This window comes from Ostrinia nubilalis, chromosome 24 (assembly GCF_963855985.1).
Source record: "Ostrinia nubilalis chromosome 24, ilOstNubi1.1, whole genome shotgun sequence".
NCBI lineage: Eukaryota > Metazoa > Arthropoda > Insecta > Lepidoptera > Crambidae > Ostrinia > Ostrinia nubilalis.
In genome coordinates this window covers 12,378,690-12,399,454 of record NC_087111.1, presented here as the reverse complement: position 1 = coordinate 12,399,454, position 20,765 = coordinate 12,378,690, and the positions used below count along the sequence as shown (strand labels likewise).

The 20,765-nt window shown below is 44.7% G+C and overlaps 1 protein-coding gene across 1 annotated transcript; it reads right to left on the bottom strand.

Annotated features, from left to right (window-relative positions):
• Positions 1 to 355: 355 nt before the first annotated feature.
• Positions 356 to 19,449, bottom strand: LOC135083677 (protein Skeletor, isoforms B/C). The gene is made up of 18 exons (XM_063978387.1): positions 19,309 to 19,449; positions 19,147 to 19,220; positions 18,619 to 18,767; positions 17,492 to 17,728; positions 15,967 to 16,074; positions 15,472 to 15,654; positions 13,761 to 13,854; positions 13,522 to 13,668; positions 12,810 to 12,945; positions 10,449 to 10,620; positions 8,230 to 8,316; positions 7,354 to 7,455; positions 6,951 to 7,037; positions 6,166 to 6,267; positions 5,735 to 5,939; positions 3,868 to 4,033; positions 2,344 to 2,532; positions 356 to 1,730 (listed from the first exon to the last, which is right to left on the bottom strand). The coding sequence occupies exons 1-18, from the start codon at positions 19,349 to 19,351 to the stop codon at positions 1,582 to 1,584; spliced, it is 2,430 nt and encodes an 809-aa protein (XP_063834457.1). The 5' UTR covers positions 19,352 to 19,449; the 3' UTR covers positions 356 to 1,581.
• Positions 19,450 to 20,765: the final 1,316 nt, after the last annotated feature.

Below are 20,765 nucleotides of genomic sequence, written 5' to 3'. Positions count from 1 at the left end.
CAAAGCCTACTTACTTTATTTATAATTAAACTGTAGTTTTAGTTCCTCTCGAAATTGTGATATTTTCTGTTTACATTCACGGACGTCAAATTCCGCGATTTGAACAAATTTTTGTACCTAGTGAATTGTTTTTACGACTGTCATTTGCTTTAAATTTATAGTACACTTTAAATTGTATAAAAATAAGTTAGAAGATACTATGTATTTTAGACGATATGATATGACTTAACTACGTCCACAGTAGTTGATGTCAATCCTTATACAAATGACTGTAATAAAGTACGCTCATAACTGTAATCTCATAGTTATAATTATAATAATATAATCAATGTAAATTTAATTAAACGCAAGTACATACATTTCATCTTTTATTTACGTACCTTTTATATACAAAATAGTTGCCTTAAAATAAATAACTAAAACATTCAAAAACAAAGAGATCTTCTATTTTACAATATAAGACGACTTGCAGCGAGTATTGTGGTATGCAATTTGTATAGTTATTTCGTATAGCTGCCTAGCTGGTAGATTATTTAAAGCAGTGCATAGGATTATTCTGAGGTTAAAATGTTTCAGTCTGTCATTTGAGATTCATACATATTGTTATTGGAAAAATAAATTGTAAAAGTATTGTAAAAAGTATCATAATTTCAAAAATTATGACAAAGTATAGAAATGAAAATAGTAGGTATAATTTGAGCATTGTACAGTAGTGATGTGTGTGACACAGTCTTAAAAATAACTTATGTTAAGCGCGTCTGGAATGATTTAAAATGGACGGAAAAGTTTCCAGGACATAGGAATGTGTTGCGGATGGAACAGCAGTCACTACTTAGTAGTTTTTTTTATGCATACATTTTTCTTGAGTCAATTAAAAAAAATGATTTGATTAAAGTTTTAACTCTCAGCTAAATGCATCGTAGTGGCAGTAAAAAGTCAAATGTATAAATTGAAATATGATCTGTAAAATTATTTTTCGTTCTACTTAGATTAGTATAAAATGTACTTTAAGTACGTCATCATCACATTTAAAATTGATGCTAGCAAAGTTTGTTTCCGTTCTTCGATTTTTTTTACTGATAAGTCGTGTAGACTTTGCCTAGGAACACATAGGGGTGGAACATTACGCCTCGGTTTCCTTAATAGAATTATGTTTCGCTTAAGAATCGGGTATTGACACTATTCACCAATAATTCTAAAGTACAACTTTTTTAAAAACACTTCATTCTATAAAATTATCACTTCACGGGATTTATCGCAACAATATATCTATTTTAACGGTAAATTGTAATTATTGCAATAAATCCCGTGAAGTGATAATTTTATAGTAAAAATGCAACATAATAGTTTAAAATATTACACTTCATTCTAGTCTCAAAAGCTTAATTTAAAATCAACTGTAAATTAAGATTTTTTGGTTGATTGATAAAAAGTTAGTCAATTGAGTTGGCAAAATAGTGACGCAATCGGCTCGTATCGCCCTACAAAAAGAGTCTCGTTTTGACAGTTCATAAAAAGTACGTCAATTGATCGGTGTCAAATACCTTCTTCCCACGCTCGAGAGATGTTGACGTCACGTCGCTAGTGCAGCCTCCACAGCGTGACGGCGGCGGCGGCGAGCACCAACATAATGGATGTATCCAGCGGGAACGCTCGTTGTGCGGACGAGGCGGGCCGGCGCGCCAGGTTGCGGCGGTGGCGGTCCACCACGAAGATGCGCCCGCCCATGCCTGCCGACAAAGGGTTAAGGTTCACTTAACACGAGGTGGAATAGACAGTTTGACACCATACCATAATAATTCGAAACCACAACTGTTTTAAAAAGACCCTTTATTCTGGTCTTAAAAACTTAATTCATTTTAAAATTTAAATTACGATTTTTGTTCGCATTGTAATTGAAAAAAGTAGTTTGATTGAGTTGACAAAATAGTGACGTCACTTGCTTGTAATGCCATACAAAATCTATGGGAGAGTTTCGTTTTGACAGTTTTAAAAAGACAAGATGGCGCCACTGTAGAGTAAGGTCCTGTCAATCGCCAGGGGTGCCAACTGTTAAGTATAAATCCGCCCCGGGTGCCAAGCATCAGGGGGTGACACAAGTCGCGCAGATATTAGTACTCACTGGCGCATCTGCATGGCAAGTCTGCGGTCTATGTCATGATACCGGGGGTGCGGGGTGCGATTGTCTTCAATCTTCGAATCGGTAAAGCCTGGTCCGTGAGCACGTAGAATCCCGTCCAATTATATTGCTGTCGCGACTGTGCGACGCGCGCCCGCAGTGAGTGTGCGAGCGCGACAGCAACATAATTACGTGCTACCAGGCTTTTAGAGCCCGGTACTCACCCGCGTGCGTGAAGGAGTTGTAGTAGACGATGTCTGGCCAAGACGAGTTGGGCGCGACCAATAGTTCGGCGGGCGCGGCGGGCGGGCAGTCCCACTGCAGCGAGCGGTTGAAGGCGCGGAAGGTGGCGTAGTCCGCGTCACGCCGCCGGTCCGCGCCCGCCGCGTGCCGCCCGATGCACAGCGGGCCCGCTGCAGGCAACACATAGTATTTACAATAACATGTTAACGCCCAGCTAAATGGTTAAAAACAAAAATAATCAAAAGTTGTATTTTATTTGTATAACAATGTCAAATGATATCCGGCTCGAAGGACCAAGCCTAACCTAACTGAAATAGAAACAACCACTATAGCTTGATCTGATGTACTTAACTGAATTAAAACTCTTTTGAGACAAATACAGACTTTATATCTACTAACTAGTGTAACTACGTAGGTACAACTCCATCTAGCATTAGACAATAGAAACTTAAGCATAAACGTAGTGTGGCAGGATGCAGGAAAAACTGTAACATCATAGGTTCGTTGCGTTGACGCGCATCGGTCGCAAGCGTATGCTTTACTCTAGCTAGATACTTGCTTAGATTGCATGGCTAAAAAAGAGCGTGGGAAGGGGTCACGTCACGAGCCAGGGGGGTTTGTAAGGGGTCACGTCACGAGCCAGGAAGGTTTGGGAGGGGTCATGTCACAAGCCAGGGAGGTTGAAAAGGGGTCATTGTCACGAGCCAGGGGGTTGGGAAGGGGTCACGTCACGAGCCAAGGGGGTTGGGAAAGGGTCACGTCACGAGCCAAGGGGGTTGGGAAGAGGTCACGTCACGAGCCAAGCGGGTTGGGAAGAGGTCACGTCACGAGCCAAGGGGGTTGAGAAGGGGTCACGTCACGAGCCAAGGGGGTTGGGAAGGGGTCATGTCACGAGCCAGGGGGGTTGGGAAGAGGTCATGTCACGAGCCAGGGAGGTTAAGAAGGGGTCACGTCACGAGCCAAGGGGGTTGGGAAGGGGTCATGTCAAGAGCCAGGGGGGTTGGGAAGAGGTTACGTCACGAGCCAGGGGGTTGGGAAGGGGTCACGTCACGAGCCAGGGGGTTGGGAAGGGGTCACGTCACGAGCCAGAGGGTTGGGAAGGGGTCACGAGCCAGGGGGTTGAGAAGGGGTCACGTCACGAGCCAGGGCTTGAGAAGGGGTCACGTCACGAGCCAGGGGGGTTGGGAAGAGGTCATGTCACGAGCCAGGGGGTTGGGAAGGGGTCACGAGCCAGGGGGTTGAGAAGGGGTCACGTCACGAGCCAGGGAGGTTGAAAAGGGGTCATTGTCACGAGCCAGGAGGTTGGGAAGGGGTCACGTCACGAGCCAGGGGGTTGGGAAGGGGTCACGTCACGAGCCAGGGAGGTTGAAAAGGGGTCATTGTCACGAGCCAGGAGGTTGGGAAGGGGTCACGTCACGAGCCAGGGGGTTGGGAAGGGGTCACGTCACGAGCCAGGGGGTTGGGAAGAGGTCATGTCACGAGGCAGGGGGTTGGGAGGTTCTCACCGGCGGTGGGCGCGAGGCGGCCGCGGCGCGGGTAGTGCACGCCGGCGAGCACGCGCGCGGCGCGCTGCTCGGCGTCGGGCAGCCGCTCCAGGCCTCCGAGCGGCGACACCGTCACGATCAGCGGGTGGTACTCCGTCGCCGAGTGCGGGTTGTTGCCGCCGTACACCTGGAGATATGGTCTGATTTAGAGATCGGCTGCACAAAAGACAGGCATAGGATGAAATGGCAAAATAGAGTATGGGACTGAAAATGGTACCCTGGGGAACGCCTTGTTTATTTACAAAGGTAAGCGGGATAGTAACTGCGCTAGTGGCATCTGTCGCTATACCATGTCTGATTGGTCCCTTCTCTTTCTACTTTTAGTTTGCTCAGTAATAGAGGTATGTATTCAGGTACAAATAAACATTGGATAGTTGGCAAACTTTCCTATCATTTGCTTTGTCGAAGTCACCATAACCTAACATACATGAAATGAATAACAAGATAGAAGTTGTGTACTTATGATTACGTTTGAAAGTCATTGGCGTATATCAAGAGTAGTATTTACTATGAACTATCATCTTAGAATCAGTAGCCCAACATCAATAAACATCCTGGGGTTGGCACTTGACTATTCTGGGTTGAGCATGTGTAAAGTTTGTAACTATTGTTAATTGTGAAATGTCGGTTTTGTGCTAATGAGCTGCTGACCACTGTCAGCAGATCATTGACTGTAAGGCAGACATTGACGTAAGTAATGTCATCATCATCATCATCAACAGCCCTTTACAGTCCACTGCTGGACTATGAGCCTCCTCCACTATAGTGGAGGGTTTTGCCATAATCTCCACGCTAGGCAGGCGGGTTGGAGATCGCAGTTTAAAAGATTGATGTTTTTCAGAGAGCGCTGCTGCCCATTCTCTGTTTGATGTGTAGTCCCTAAGCCGTGTGGTGACGGCAGAGTAGAATACATTTGTCACCAACCCCTACTCTTCCCGCGGGTGTCGTAAGTAATGTCAATGTCAGATAATACGCTCGTTAGTTGAAACGTACCTTCATTGAAGAATAAATTAATTAAATTATCACCAGGCAACCTTCAAATTCCACTGTCCACAGTGTCTCTCTAAACACTCGACATTGGCAAAACCAGTGTGCTTCAAATTGGCACCATTGTAGCCATTAAAGCCTGGTCCGTGAGCACGTAGAATCCCGTCCAATGACCCCAAGCTACCCATCCTTATCGCTCGCGCGTAATTATATTGCTGTCGCGACTGTGCGACGCGCGCCCGCAGTGAGTGTGCGAGCGCGACAGCAACATAATTACGTGCGAGCGACAAGGATGGGCAGCTTGGGGTCATTGGACGGGATTTTACGTGCTCACGGACCAGGCTTTAGTGGATAAACTTTTTGCTGTCATTTGTTTTGTCGAAGTCATCATAACCTAACGTATATAAAATGAATAACAAGATAGAAGTTTAGTATGTATCTACTTATGATTATGTTGCAAGGTTTGTAACTACTTTGACGTTTTAGGGCGGAGGGCGTCCGCGGAAGACCAGCTTTGTGACTTGCCCTTTTGAGCATGTCACGATAAATGCTGAGTGGGTGCCTATTGGCACAGTTTTTTCTCACCACTTGTTTTAATAGCCTACATAATTATTATGTGTTTTTGTTGTTTTTTTTTGTATTGTGTCTTTTTTTACTGTGTCAATAAACCTTTTCTATTCTATTCTATTTTAAAATTAGCTTGTTACATAATTCATTTTTTTTTATTTTGCAAGTACACTTATAAAAACTCACACGTCCTGGTCCCTGTTACTTGAACCCTGCCACTGCTTCGGGACAACAAATGGGTCAATACTAAGAAGAAGCTAAGTTTCTAACGCACCTTGAAGCTGTACTTGAGTCCGCGCCGCAGCTGCAGGTCGGGCGCGAGCTGGCCGTTGACGTACCACGCCAGCGCCGGCGCCGCCCGCCCCCGCCCCGCCAGCCCGCGCGCGCCCGCCGCCGGCCCGAGCCGGAACGTGAACACGCGGAGCGACGGGTCGAAGAGTTCCGCCACTTCCCAGGGCGTGGGCGCTGTGCTGGACCCGCTGTCATTGTTCAATGTTAAGCTTCATATATGTAGTGTATCGAGTTACCGATAGATGGCGCTGTCTGTAGGTTGAATCGCGGTATGTAAGTTTTAGACGGCCCCTACATATACTCAAATTTGGTTCGGAATAAATGAGACTTGCCACTGGAATCTTGGTTTTATTCAAGTTACTACCTGTGGGCTTTTTGGGACTTGTACAGTCATCTTATCGTTATATCAAAAGCCCGTGCGCGCCCGCCGCCGGCCCGAGGCGGAACGTGAACACGCGGAGCGACGGGTCGAACAGCTCAGCCACTTCCCAGGGTGTAGGGGCTGTGCTTGACCCGCTGGATAGAACACACTTTATTATATACCAGGGTTTCCCAATTTTTTTTTGCCAAGGATCCCTAATTGATTATACTTTTCCTAGCGGAACCCCCGTACTACTCCGCCCGCACGCCCTACTCCTCCCTTATGCGTAAATAAGTCAGTCCGAGCGAACAACGTCGGTCACGAAACGTGGGATAATATTTTTTACGGAACCCTTGCGGCCTTTCCTCGGAACCCCAGGGTTCCGCGGACCACCATTCGGGAACCACTGGTATATACTATACAAGACAAGAATAGAAAAAAAGAGATATACAAAAGATATGGCACAATTTAGGTCATCTTCTCGTTATATCAAAAGCCCCCGCGCGCCCGCCGCCGGGCCAGACGGAACGTGAACACGCGGAGCGACGGGTCGAAGAGTTCCGCCACTTCCCAGGGCGTGGGCGCTGTGCTGGACCCGCTGTCATTGTTCAATGTTAAGCTTTATATATGTAGTGTATCGAGTTACCGATAGATGGCGCTGTCTGTAGGTTGAATCGCGGTATGTAAGTTTTGGACGGCCCCTACATATACTCAAATTTGGTTCGGAATAAATGAGACTTGCCACTGGAATCTTGGTTTTATTCAAGTTACTACCTGTGGGCTTTTTGGGACTTGTACAGTCATCTTATCGTTATATCAAAAGCCCGCGTGCGCCCGCCGCCGGCCCAGACGGAACGTGAACACGCGGAGCGACGGGTCGAACAGCTCGGCCACTTCCCAGGGCGTAGGGGCCGTGTTGGAACCACTGGACGATAGAATATACTTTAGTATGTACCAGGGTTTCCCAATTTTTTTTGCCAAGGAACCCTAATTGATTATACTTTTCCTAGCGGAACCCCCGTACTACTCCGCCCGCACGCCCTACCCCTCCCTTATGCGTAAATAAGTCAGTCCGAGCCAACAACGTCGGTCACGAAACGTGGGATAATATTTTTTACGGAACCCTTGCAGCCTTTCCTCGGAACCGGGAACCACTGGTATATACCATACAAGACAAGAATAGAAAAAGAGAGATATACAAAAGATATGGCACAATTTCATCTTATCGTTATATCAAAAGCCCGTGCGCGCCCGCCGCCGGCCCGAGCCGGAACGTGAACACGCGGAGCGACGGGTCGAATAGCTCGGCCACTTCCCAGGGGGTAGGGGCTGTGCTGGACCCGCTGGATAGAATAAGAATAAGAATAAGAAAAACTTTATTTGACACAAAAGAAAACAAAAAACCAGAACAAAGGGACTTAAAACTACACGCATATTTTGTGCCAAAAAGGCGCCCGCTCAGCATTAATCGAGCCACGCGTGCATGACGCTGGTTTTCAGCGGGTGCCTCTCCAACCAACATTTTAAATACAAAAAAAGGAAAACATTGAACAAAACATTGACAAGAGGGCGCCACTATCTCACCGCACCAATTTTTGCCATGTTGAGAAAATACACTCGATAGAATATACTTTAGTATACACCATACAAGACAAGAATAGAAAAAGAGAGATATACAAAAGACATGGCACAATTTAGGTCATCTTATCGTTATATCAAAAGCCCGCGCGCGCCCGCGCCGTGTGTGCTGTGCTGGACCCGCTGGATAGAACACACTTTATTATATACCAGGGTTTCCCATTTTTTTTTTGCCAAGGAACCCTAATTGATTATACTTTTCCTAGCGGAACCCCCGTACTACTCCGCCCGCACGCCCTACCCCTCCCTTATGCGTAAATAAGTCAGTCCGAGCGAACAACGTCGGTCACGAAACGTGGGATAATATTTTTTACGGAACCCTTGCGGCCTTTCCTCGGAACCCCAGGGTTCCGCGGACCACCATTCGGGAACCACTGGTATATACTATACAAGACAAGAATAGAAAAAGAGAGATATACAAAAGATATGGCACAATTTAGGTCATCTTATCGTTGTATCAAAAGCCCGCGCGCGCCCGCCGCCGGCCCAGACGGAACGTGAACACGCGGAGCGACGGGTCGAAGAGTTCCGCCACTTCCCAGGGCGTGGGCGCTGTGCTGGACCCGCTGGATCAAAGTCAAAGTCAAAGTCAAAATTTCTTTATTTGTTTAGACTAATAAATAGTCCTTAAAAATCGTCATTTTGCTCTTAAGGAGCCTCTATCTACATGTCTCATAATCTTTTTACCCTACCAGCGCTTCGAGACCAACATTTGGCAAGTGCTGAGAAGCGCCGCAACAAACTCAGTCACCACTGTCTGCCGGTTAATATAAATAAATAGAAATAGTAGTAGGTACATTCGATTCAGGAGCAGTTCACTGAATTTACCATGCATTCTTATATGGTGTATCATAAGAATGGGTATACAAGATTGCGTGGTATATTAAACAAGGTAGTGACGTGCTAATATCTAGACTTACATATTAAGATACTAGTAGAAATGACTCGCATACATAAATTTGAATAACTTGGATTGACCAGTCCCCGAAAGCAGCGCCTGTTCACAGACATGACTTCATGGCTTCACTCGACCATATTAGAGGGAATGTAACGACCCGCCTCACTACGCCACCACCCCAGAGACATTTTAGTAAGAATGACAATTCCAAGTTATCTCTTAAAAAAAAAAACTAATAATAATAAGGATAGAATATACTTTAGTATACCCCATACAAGACACGAATAGAAAAAGAGAGATATACAAAAGATATGGCACAATTTAGGTCATCTTATCGTTATATCAAAAGCCCGCGCGCGCCCGCCGCCGGCCCGAGGCGGAACGTAAACACGCGGAGCGACGGGTCGAATATTTCGGCCACTTCCCAGGGCGTGGGCGCTGTGTTTGAACCACTGGATAGGTGGAACACATTTGATTATACACCATACAAGGTAAAGAAAGAAAAGATACAACACAACTTAGGCCATCTTATCGCTATAAAACTTGATGCAAAGATTCCATTGCAAAATTGGGAAACGAAGATCAAAATACGTGAATCCAACCAATCAAAGCACGATACTGCCATATATTTTATGTCGACTGGCATTTAGCGCGTCTCTAATTTTCCAACCAAATCGACCTTATGATCAAGTCAGTAAATAGATATTTAATTGAAAGAAACTGATTATTTAATCTAACAGGAGATAAAAATTAATCAGGGTTTTGAGAAGAATAAAATAAATGGTAAAGGTCGCGCAGAAAGTGTAGCGTAAGACGTCCAACAAGGTGGATGCAGACTGCTATCAACCGGTCAATATGGAAATCATTAGCGGAAGACTATGTTCAGCAGTGGATGTCCTGTGGCTAAAATGGTGATGATGAAAATAAATGGTATAATTGTTAATCATGACAAAAAAGTTTAAAATGTTTATAGCTATTGTTATTGCTGTATAGCCTGACCAGGAACATAAAAACCCTCGCCATGTTGCGGAAAACTAATGGTACTAATTTCTTTTAATGGCAACAGTAACTGAAAACTTCATTGACATGTCACCTTGCTTGTCAGTCTATTGCTGTCAAAGTGTAAACAAACTTTATTTTAAATGTATGCAATTGATTTTGTGAATTAAATTGCTAAAATCTTTTTAAAGTCGTGAAAGAAAAGTGGTTCACAATGTGTTAAAGTATTTGTCGAAGAGAAATACTAAGGGTTCGGACAATATTTTCATTGAATAATGTTTCCGACAAAGGTTGTCAAATTGACTGACATGTTTATCGTATAGTACAGTCCACTATGAAAATTAGCTGTGGTTTGTTTCAACTACCTATTTTAAAGTTTTTTGTCACTTTCTAAGTGTTGAATTTTATGGAATTGGAAAAGAAGTACCGAGTTTGATGCGTTCATGAGCAGACATTGTAGTTGAATATTCAAGTTCTGAATTTGATTATTGATGAATAATAAAATAAATTCTACTAGCTCGATTGATGGTTTCATTTAATTTATTTAAACCAGGTTACCTATAATAATATTTTTTCGTTAATTTATGAAAATATCAAATTAGCCCGTAATCCTGAATCCTGATACATAAAGTTAGCCTATTAATTTAACACAGGTACGACTGTACTCAGTGTTGCACTATCAAATGCAATTGAGGCGCCTCTATGCCAGGGTTTTTATGTTCCTGGTCAGGCTATAAATACTAAACCCCTAAAACTGAGGCGAACATGTTAAGAGTGTAGGTATGTTAGTATAATACTCACACAGTGAAGTTGTAGCAGTCGTTAACGGGCGGGTTCTGGTCCAGATTGAGCATGATATCCCTGGCAGGGTGTAGGCGGTGGAAGGCGGGCTCGTTGTCGGCGTCGCGCGCGCCGAGTGCCCACACCACGTACACCGGCTTGTCCACCACCCACTCGCGGTCCAGCTCCTCGACTGGAGGGAGGAATGGACTTAGCAAAACGGCATTTAATATTAAGCAGCTAGGGACTGGAATTCACTGGCTGCTGCTGTCTTTCCTGAACGCTAAATACGGTGGTTCCTCGACTGGAGAGAGGAATGGACTTAGCAAAACGGCATTTAATATTAAACTGCTAGGGACTGGAATTCACTGGCTGCTGCTGTCTTTCCCAAACGCTAAATACGGTGGTTCCTCGACTGGCGAGAGGAATGGACTTAGCAAAACGGCATTTAATATTAAACTGCTAGGGACTGTAATTCACTGGCTGCTGCTGTCTTTCTTGAACGCTAAATACTTGGCTCCTTGGCTGGCGAGAGGAATGGACTTAGCAAAACAGCATAAATAAGCAGGACAGGAATTCACTGCCTGCTGCTGTTTTTCCCGAACAGTAATTCAAATTTTTTCAAAGGCAAGAGTGAATAGGTGCTTATAGGGCAGGTTGTACCATCATAGACTACATCTTACTTAACTTTAGGTGTAATTGCAGTTAAATACCTGTTTTTTTTCAGCACAAAGGAAAACGGTGTATGCAAACATTAGAACTCTCCAATCAGCCAGGCTAGAATGGGGAGTAAAGGCAGAATCATGGGCGTACCAAACTTATTTTAAGGAGGTAGTCTGATCTAGAGGGAAGGAGGAAAATGAGACCTAGGGACGCTCTTGTTAATACTTAAGAACATGGAGGGTAGCGGAGGGCAGCTCGATACAGAAATGAGTAAAATCTTCTATTTTCCTCTGGTAAACTAGAGAAGGCTGTGCTTCTGCAGTGGATACTACATAACCTGAGGGCTTAGTGTGAGTATATATCAAACTTCGTCACTAGCGAGCGCATTAAAAAAATATATGAAGATTTTAGTTCTTGAAAGTTTCAGCTAGGGGCGCTCTGTACAATTTGTCATACATTTAATGTCACTTTTTTACGCAGTCGACATCGAATGCGTTTGACGTAAGCTCACACTATGCCCCCTGATGGTAAAAACACATGAAATAAATCGATCTGATGACGCAGATAGAGTTGGAACACTCACAGGGCTTGAGCACGCGGCGGTAGGACACGCGCGCGAGCCCGTCGGCGTACTCGCCCGAGAACACCTGGTTGGAGTCCAGCCCGCCCAGCAGCTCGTCGCTGCCCCAGCACTTGCACGCACTAAACACAACAACAACACTCACAGGGCTTGAGCACGCGGCGGTAGGACACGCGCGCGAGCCCGTCGGCGTACTCGCCCGAGAACACCTGGTTGGAGTCCAGCCCGCCCAGCAGCTCGTCGCTGCCCCAGCACTTGCACGCACTAAACACAACAACAACACTCACAGGGCTTGAGCACGCGGCGGTAGGACACGCGCGCGAGCCCGTCGGCGTACTCGCCCGAGAACACCTGGTTGGAGTCCAGCCCGCCCAGCAGCTCGTCGCTGCCCCAGCACTTGCACGCACTAAACACAACAACAACACTCACAGGGCTTGAGCACGCGGCGGTAGGACACGCGCGCGAGCCCGTCGGCGTACTCGCCCGAGAACACCTGGTTGGAGTCCAGCCCGCCCAGCAGCTCGTCGCTGCCCCAGCACTTGCACGCACTAAACACAACAACAACACTCACAGGGCTTGAGCACGCGGCGGTAGGACACGCGCGCGAGCCCGTCGGCGTACTCGCCCGAGAACACCTGGTTGGAGTCCAGCCCGCCCAGCAGCTCGTCGCTGCCCCAGCACTTGCACGCACTAAACACAACAACAACACTCACAGGGCTTGAGCACGCGGCGGTAGGACACGCGCGCGAGCCCGTCGGCGTACTCGCCCGAGAACACCTGGTTGGAGTCCAGCCCGCCCAGCAGCTCGTCGCTGCCCCAGCACTTGCACGCACTAAACACAACAACAACACTCACAGGGCTTGAGCACGCGGCGGTAGGACACGCGCGCGAGCCCGTCGGCGTACTCGCCCGAGAACACCTGGTTGGAGTCCAGCCCGCCCAGCAGCTCGTCGCTGCCCCAGCACTTGCACGCACTAAACACAACAACAACACTCACAGGGCTTGAGCACGCGGCGGTAGGACACGCGCGCGAGCCCGTCGGCGTACTCGCCCGAGAACACCTGGTTGGAGTCCAGCCCGCCCAGCAGCTCGTCGCTGCCCCAGCACTTGCACGCACTAAACACAACAACAACACTCACAGGGCTTGAGCACGCGGCGGTAGGACACGCGCGCGAGCCCGTCGGCGTACTCGCCCGAGAACACCTGGTTGGAGTCCAGCCCGCCCAGCAGCTCGTCGCGGCACACGCCGCGCCACTGGCCCAGCACTTGCACGCACTGGAAAATGCAATTGAAACCTTATTAAGTGGGCTGTAAAGCAACAAGTTATAAATCAAGTGTTTCGTCCAATGGACATGTAATACTCCTGCTTAACATTGAAGAACAACAACAATAAACGACGCAATGGACGATGCCGCGATGGTCATAATGTACTCATATTATGCTTAATGGATCGGAAAACGGTGGTTAAAGTTATTTCTTAAACATAATTTTGCCATTGGGCGCACATTTACACTATTGAACTGATCCGAGCAAGATAAACTTTCATTAGAATTGATTTTAAAAACGTTAAAAACATAAAAAACACGATCAGCAAAAAGCCTTTGACAATATTGATATTGAAGTTTTAAATACGGAAACCACATTTTTTTTACATTTACGAGCAATTTAATTAATCCTTCAATGTTCGTTTACTTACAATAAATAAAAAAAATTGTTTCTGACCTTTTTTTAAGTGGGTACCTCAAGGGTCAATTTTAGGACCACCATTTACTAATCGAAAAAATATTTTATTGACATGACTACATGAAATCTACGACGTACTCGTCTAAAATGGTTAGTATCTCAAGTTACCGGCGCTATAGCGGTGACGTTGTAGTCAGTAGCGAGCGCGCGCTGCATCTTAGCGTCGTAGTAGGCGACGGCGAGGTCGGCGCCGAGCATCTGCGTCTTGCTGTCGCTGCCCGAGATGCCGAAGCCCATGTATTCGTTTTCATCGATCTGCCAGACGAAAAGCAGGTGTTTTGTGAAGAGATAAAGTTGAATTTAGAGTACAATAAATGAACAGGCTTGAAGCAAAGATAATTATTTACCCGGGCTGCTAGTTCGATGGTGATTTGGTTGCCGAATTTCTCCCAGGAGACTTGGTAATCTCGATGCAGCTGCTTACAGTGTGGCAGATTTGTTCTGCAAAAAATAATGAACTTTGTTAATAAATGCCTCCAATAATTAGGTTTTCTCTATTGTTTCGTAAGACGAACCCTAAAAGTCGCAGAGGAAAGGTTACCAAAATGAAGTCGAACTGATCCGAGTATTAAACCTGCGGAGTATTAAAGATGCAGTTGATAGACAAAAAAGGTAGACTACTTTTGTTGGCCTAATAGAGCTCTGTGATTGGTTCGTGTCTGTCACTCCGCCACTCAAGTATTGTTTATGAATAGGGTTTTGGGATCCTGTGCGTCCACTGTGATACTTAATGGTGATGTTTGTGAACACGAGTGTGGGTCCCGTGGACCGATCTGTAGAATGCAGCACGAGCGGTGCAGGTAAGTGTGGGAATTCTAGCATAAGCTCGTAGCGGCTCTAAGCCGTTGTATATCTAGCTATACAGGAGTTACAGTGATATGATAGCGAGGTGGGACAAGTCCCTTGGACCGACCTGTAGGGGTGCAGCGCGAGCGGTGCAGGTAAGTGTGGGAATTCTAGCATAAGCTCGTAGCGGCTCTAAGCCGTTGTATATCTAGCTATACAGGAGTTACAGTGATATGATAGCGAGGTGGGACAAGTCCCTTGGACCGACCTGTAGGGGTGCAGCGCGAGCGGTGCAGGTAAGTGTGGGAATTCTAGCATAAGCTCGTAGCGGCTCTAAGCCGTTGTATATCTAGCTATACAGGAGTTACAGTGATATGATAGCGAGGTGGGACAAGTCCCTTGGACCGACCTGTAGGGGTGCAGCGCGAGCGGTGCAGGTAAGTGTGGGGACTCTAGCATGAGCTCGTAGTGGCTCTAAGCCGTTGTATATCTAGCTATACAGGAGTTGCAGTAAGGTGATGCAATAATAATATTGTATTCGTTTTCAGCCAAATGACGTCCACTGCTGGACAAAGGTCAAAGGCCTCCCCCAAGGTTTTCCACAATGAACGGTCCTGCGCTGCCCGCATCCAGGCTCTTCCCGCGACCTTCACCAGATCGTCGGTCCACCTAGTAGGAGGCCTGCCCACGCTACGTCTTCCAGCCCGTCAGCAGCACGAGGTCAATCGTCGAATCCAACTCGGATGGGCAGCGTTCGGGAAGCTTCGCCATATACTCACGTCCGAAATACCGCAGTGTCTCAAGTCGAAAGTATTCGACCAATGTGTGTTGCCAGTGATGGTATACGGAGCTGAGACGTGGTCGCTTACTATGGGCCTCATAAGAAGGCTCAAGGTCACCCAAAGGGCGATGGAGCGGGCTATGCTCGGAGTTTCCCTGCGTGATCGAATCAGAAATGAGGAGATCCGCAGGAGAACCAAAGTAACCGACATAGCTCGCAGAATTGCTAAAATCAAGTGGCAGTGGGCGGGGCACATAGCTCGTAGAGACGATGGCCTTTGGGGCAGGAAAGTTCTCGAATATTGTATTATCTAATTGAAAACTTATTGTAATTTATAAAAAGTCGTTTTAAGACGAAAATTTGCATGCTGTGTTATCATAGTTAAATAGGTGAAAGCAACATTTAAACTTTTTGTAAACCCTATTTATTGCAAATAAATAATTTGAATTTGAATTTGTGATAGTGAGGTGGGACAAGTCCCTTGGACCGACCTGTAGGGGTGCAGTGCTAACGGCGCAGGCGGCACGTTTAGTGCGTCGGGCACCAACACGGCGGCCAGCGATCGCGCCGCGCCCAAGTCGTACACCGACAGCCACTTGATGTCGAACACTGTGCGCCCGCCCGGTAAGGTTAGACGAACATCTTCGCCCTTGTAGGCTCGTAGCGGCTCCAGGCTGAAAAGAACATCACTTACATTTACAAAAGTTCCGTACATTAAAATGATATACGTATCTTAAGATTATTCGCGTCAGCGATCTGTCAAAGGGTTCCAGTGGGTGTCCAATTGATTTCATAGTTCCACAGTCACATGAAATTGTTGTAGTTTTGTTTCAAAGGGACCCTCCACATTCACGCGGATCTTATTCGTTCGGTAACTGCTCAACATTGGTGGCAGTGCGCCGACGATGCGCAGGCGCCAGCAAAACGGGAACATCCAAAAGAAGATAATGTTATAATTAAAATTGTCCAAAACAAATGGAACTTACTAGCCATAATCATCAGGTATCTTGATCCCTCTCGACGAAGGCTGCGGGCCCACTCCTGTCCAGAAGTAAACCTCCTCGCCGGTGCCGTCATATTTGAATTCAGGGATACTGCAAAAGAGTTTTAATAATCAAGGTTTAAGTACTTAATACTGGAACTTGACTTTTTAAAAGCCTGTTTGCAGAAAATAAACGTTTTTATTACTGACATGATAGTACTGGCATCAGCCACCAGCACCGACTCGGCGCGGGAGCCTCGAAGTCATCAGGCACATAAACGTCCCAGAATGTTGCCTTCTAGAGCCAAGTAACCCTATATAAAATAGGCTTAATATGCAACAAAATGGCTTTATTTACTGACATGATAGTACTGGCATCAGCTATCAGCACAAACTCGCTAGAAAGCGCTCGTTCCCCAACCAGTGGGCCGATAGTGCGCGGCGCAGGCGATTCGAAGTCGTCAGGCACGTAGACGTCCCCGAAGGCTACCTTCTAGAGCTAAAGTATCCCACATTGACAGTTTGTACTAGGGTCAATTTGTAATAAATGTTACTGACATGATAGTACTGGCATCAGCTATGAGCACCGACTCGCTAGACACCGCTCGCTCCCCGACCAGTGGGCCAATAGTGCGTGGAGCGGGTGATTCGAAGTCGTCGGGCACGTAGACGTCCCCGAAGGCTACCTTCTAGAGCTGAAGTATCCCACATCAACAGTCTTAAACTAGGGTCAATTTGCAACAAATGTTACTGACATGATAGTACTGGCATCAGCTATGAGCACCGACTCGCTAGACACCGCTCGCTCCCCGACCAGCGGGCCGATGGTGCGCGGCGCGGGCGATTCGAAGTCGTCAGGTACGTAGACGTTGTCGAAGGCTACCTTCTAGAGCTAAAGTATCTTTATACTAGGGTCAATTTGCACCAAATGTTACTGACATGATAGTACTGGCATCAGCTATGAGCACAGATTCGCTAGAGACCGCTCGTTCCCCGACCAGCGGGCCGATAGTGCGCGGCGCGGGCGATTCGAAGTCATCAGGCACGTAGACGTCCCCAAAGGCTACCTTCTAAAGCTAAAGTATCTTTATACTAGGGTCAATTTGTAACAAATGTTACTGACATGATAGTACTGGCATCAGCTATGAGCACAAACTCGCTAGAAAGCGCTCGTTCCCCAACCAGTGGGCCGATAGTGCGCGGCGCAGGCGATTTGAAGTCGTCAGGCACGTAGACGTCCCCGAAGGCTACCTTCTAAAGCTAAAGTATCTTTATACTAGGGTCAATCATTTGAATTTGAATTTGAATTCAATTTGCAACAAATGTTACTGACATGATAGTACTGGCATCAGCTATGAGCACAGATTCGCTAGAGACCGCTCGTTCCCCGACCAGTGGGCCAATAGTGCGTGGAGCGGGCGATTCAAAGTCGTCGGGCACGTAGACGTCCCCGAAGGCTACCTTCTAGAGCTAAAGTATCACACATCGACAGTTTATACTAGAGTCAATATGCAACAAATGTTACTGACATGATAGTACTGGCATCAGCTATGAGCACCGACTCGCTAGACACCGCTCGCTCCCCGACCAGCGGGCCGATGGTACGCGGCGCGGGCGATTCGAAGTCGTCGGGCACGTAGACGTCCCCGAAGGCGTTCTGGCTGGCGATGTCGTAGACGGCCAGCCACTTGATGCGCGAGATTCGCTTGCCTTCCGGCAGCGTTAGCCGAACGTCCTGGTTGTAGTAGCGCTCCAGGATGTTCGTTCTGAAACGAAGTTGGAAACATTCTTAATCCTTTTGATGTGATGCAAATTGGAACTTAACTGTAGAAGACTAATGCCTATTTTCACTATCAATCTCTAATTTTTAAGTGACCCCTATAAAAACAAGATTCCAGTTATGTACCATAGGGGTCACTTAAAAATTAGGGATCGATGATGAAAACAGGCATAAGTCTCTTGAAATTAGGAGATTTATACAAGAGGAACAGAATCAAGTATTGTAGATTTGATAAACAGCCAATATATCCTAGCCAAGTATGACTGTTAGCTCTTTTTCGGCGAATATGCTTATTATTTTCCTATCTCCTAATCAAAAGTTTGCTGCAACTTTTTGGTTTATGGAATGGCCTGGGTTGGTTGGTGTAAGAAGAAAAAACTCATGCCCAATCAAGAGGCTAAAAGGGTCAATAAAGCTATAAGCAGGTTATTTGGTTTAGTTAATACAGTAGCTATCAGATATGAGTATAATATCAAATTTTAAGCACATGCAATACCAGGAGTACCACATGACAATATCATTCATTAGAATCAATAAACTTTTGCAATGTCAAATCAATAAATGACTAAACCAGTGCTATTAGCAAGACTAATGACTTAATTCTGCCCTACAAATAATGTTCATTAGAAAAACAAGTTCCTCATCATTAATTGAATAATTCAATATTTTGCATTGGATAAGCATAGATTTATTAAATTAAAGATTTATAAAAGAAGGACATATAAAAAACTAAAAACATGACAGGACGTCATTGTTAGGAGGATGACCTGTGAAAACTGGCACAGGAAGCGGTATACCAATTTCAATTCAATAAGCTTACACTTAAGTGTTGTGTAATATAATATTCAATAGACCAAGTACATGATTGACACTAACTTGCCATGTTCATCGGGCACGATAAAGCCCTGTGGTCCCGGCCGGCCTGCATCTCCGGCCCAGAAGAAGGTGTCGTCCCCTGTGCCATCGTAGTTGAAGTTCACAAGTATGATGGTCCACTCATCCACTGCATACACTTCGCCAGATACCTTGAACCCCGAGAACAATATATTAAATAAGAGTTTGATTACTGATATTAAATTAAATTAATTTAATGTTTATAATGAGAATATTTTAATCACCATTGCTTAAGGCTATTGAGCAATTCATGGGAATAATAATACAATAGTAGAGCAGCTCATTCCAAAGGATTTCAAATTCATTTCATTTAATTAATTAATCTTGGAACCAATTAAGTAAAATTATAGACCCAATATTTTACCCTACAGTCAAATATTGTATAGAAAGTAATTCCAAACAATGTCTTTTGTGTCTGCCTTGAAATGGCACTGAGTCACAGACCGAAGAAAATGGGGTATTTTGCTAACAAAAAGTAAATGAAAGTGTTAATAAACCTTGTGAACTGACCTGGTGGTGATAGGAATTTAGTTTCCCAATGTATTTCCCTCTGTAAGGCCCATCCTCATCCTGTGACGAACAGTCTGCAAAGTTTTATAAATACGTACACAATTAGGTGAAAGTTACGATCTGATTTTGAGCACTTTTGGACTATGTAAAAGAAAAATTTACCTTGTGCTATCACTGCAAGTAAAATAAACCATTTTATATACATTTTTAAGTCCTTTCTATAACTTTAAAATTAGTTTAATAACTTTCTAACTAAAATAAAAGGTCACCACAACATTTCGCACACCTCAACCAGACACTGACATAAACTTAATTTCCGGTTTATTGACATGTCACTTTCGTTGCGCAACTTAACTCAAGGTCTCACTTGTGATTGGCTGGTTACAAGCTAAGTTTAAATGCAACCAATCACAGAGCGCTCACTTTCACTTACAGCTTGTATTAGTAAATGAAAACGTACTGTCACATTGTATTGCCCTCGTAAAAAAATAAGGTAAAACCCGAAATTATAAAATTATTTAATGTAAAAATATAACAAAAATTGTAAATAAAGATGACAAATTGCAAGAAAAGTAGTTAGATTAATGTTAAAAAGATTGTAATGTTTTTTAATGACATCAAAAAAAACTTAACAATCGCGGGAATGTTTGAAAGTTTGATCCAACTTTGTGAAATAAATTATTCCAGTGCTTACTGCTTACCAAAAAAAATTAGGTATAGCCTGACCAGGAACATAAAAACCCTGGCATAGAGGCGCGTCAATTGCATTTGATAGTGCAACACTAAGTACAGTCGTACCTGTGTTAAATTAATAGGCTAACTTTATGTATCAGGATTCAGGATTACGGGCTAATTTGATATTTTCATAAATTAACGAAAAAATATTATTATAGGTAACCTGGTTTAAATAAATTAAATGAAACCATCAATCGAGCTACTAGGATTTATTTTATTATTCATCAATAATCAAATTCAGAACTTGAATATTCAACTGCAATGTCTGCTCATGAACGCTTCAAACTCGGTACTTCTTTCCCAATTCTGTAAAATTCAACACTTAGAAAGTGACAAAAATCTTTAAAATAGGTAGTTGAAACAAACCACAGCTAATTTTCATAGTGGACTGTACTATACGATAAATATGTCAGTCAATTTGACAACCTTTGTCGGAAACATTATTCAATGAAAATATTGTCCGAACCCTTAGTATTTCTCTTCGACAAATACTTTAACACATTGTGAACCACTTTTCTTTCACGACTATAAAAAGATTTTAGCAATTTAATTCACAAAATCAATTGCGCACATTTAAAATAAAGTTTGTTTACACTTTGACAGCAATAGACTGACATGCAAGGTGACATGTCAATGAAGTTTTCAGTTACTGTTGCCATTAAAAGAAATTAGTACCATTAGTTTTCCGCAACATGGCGAGGGTTTTTATGTTCCTGGTCAGGCTATAATTAAAGGAACTGTCATTGTTAAAATAGAGTTTAGACTTGTTAAGAGGGATTGTGAGAAAAATTAATAAAATTATCCGAAAGTAAAATACCTACCAGTGAAATTATTAGCGCCGGTTCCAGAGACCTCGAGTTAAGGTAAGGCTTTTTTAAGGACAG

What these genes read in the sequence shown, in the direction of transcription:
- LOC135083677 (XM_063978387.1), bottom strand. Translation starts at nt 19,351, where the DNA reads ATGTATATAAAATGGTTTATTTTACTTGCAGTGATAGCACAAG. An exon ending in ACTTGCAGTGATAGCACAAG is followed by an intron (nt 19,221 to 19,308) that starts GTAAATTTTTCT and finishes AAAACTTTGCAG; the next exon opens with ACTGTTCGTCACAGGATGAG. An exon ending in ACGTTCCGTCTGGGCCGGCG is followed by an intron (nt 7,456 to 8,229) that starts GCGGGCGCGCGC and finishes TATTCTATCCAG; the next exon opens with CGGGTCCAGCACAGCCCCTA.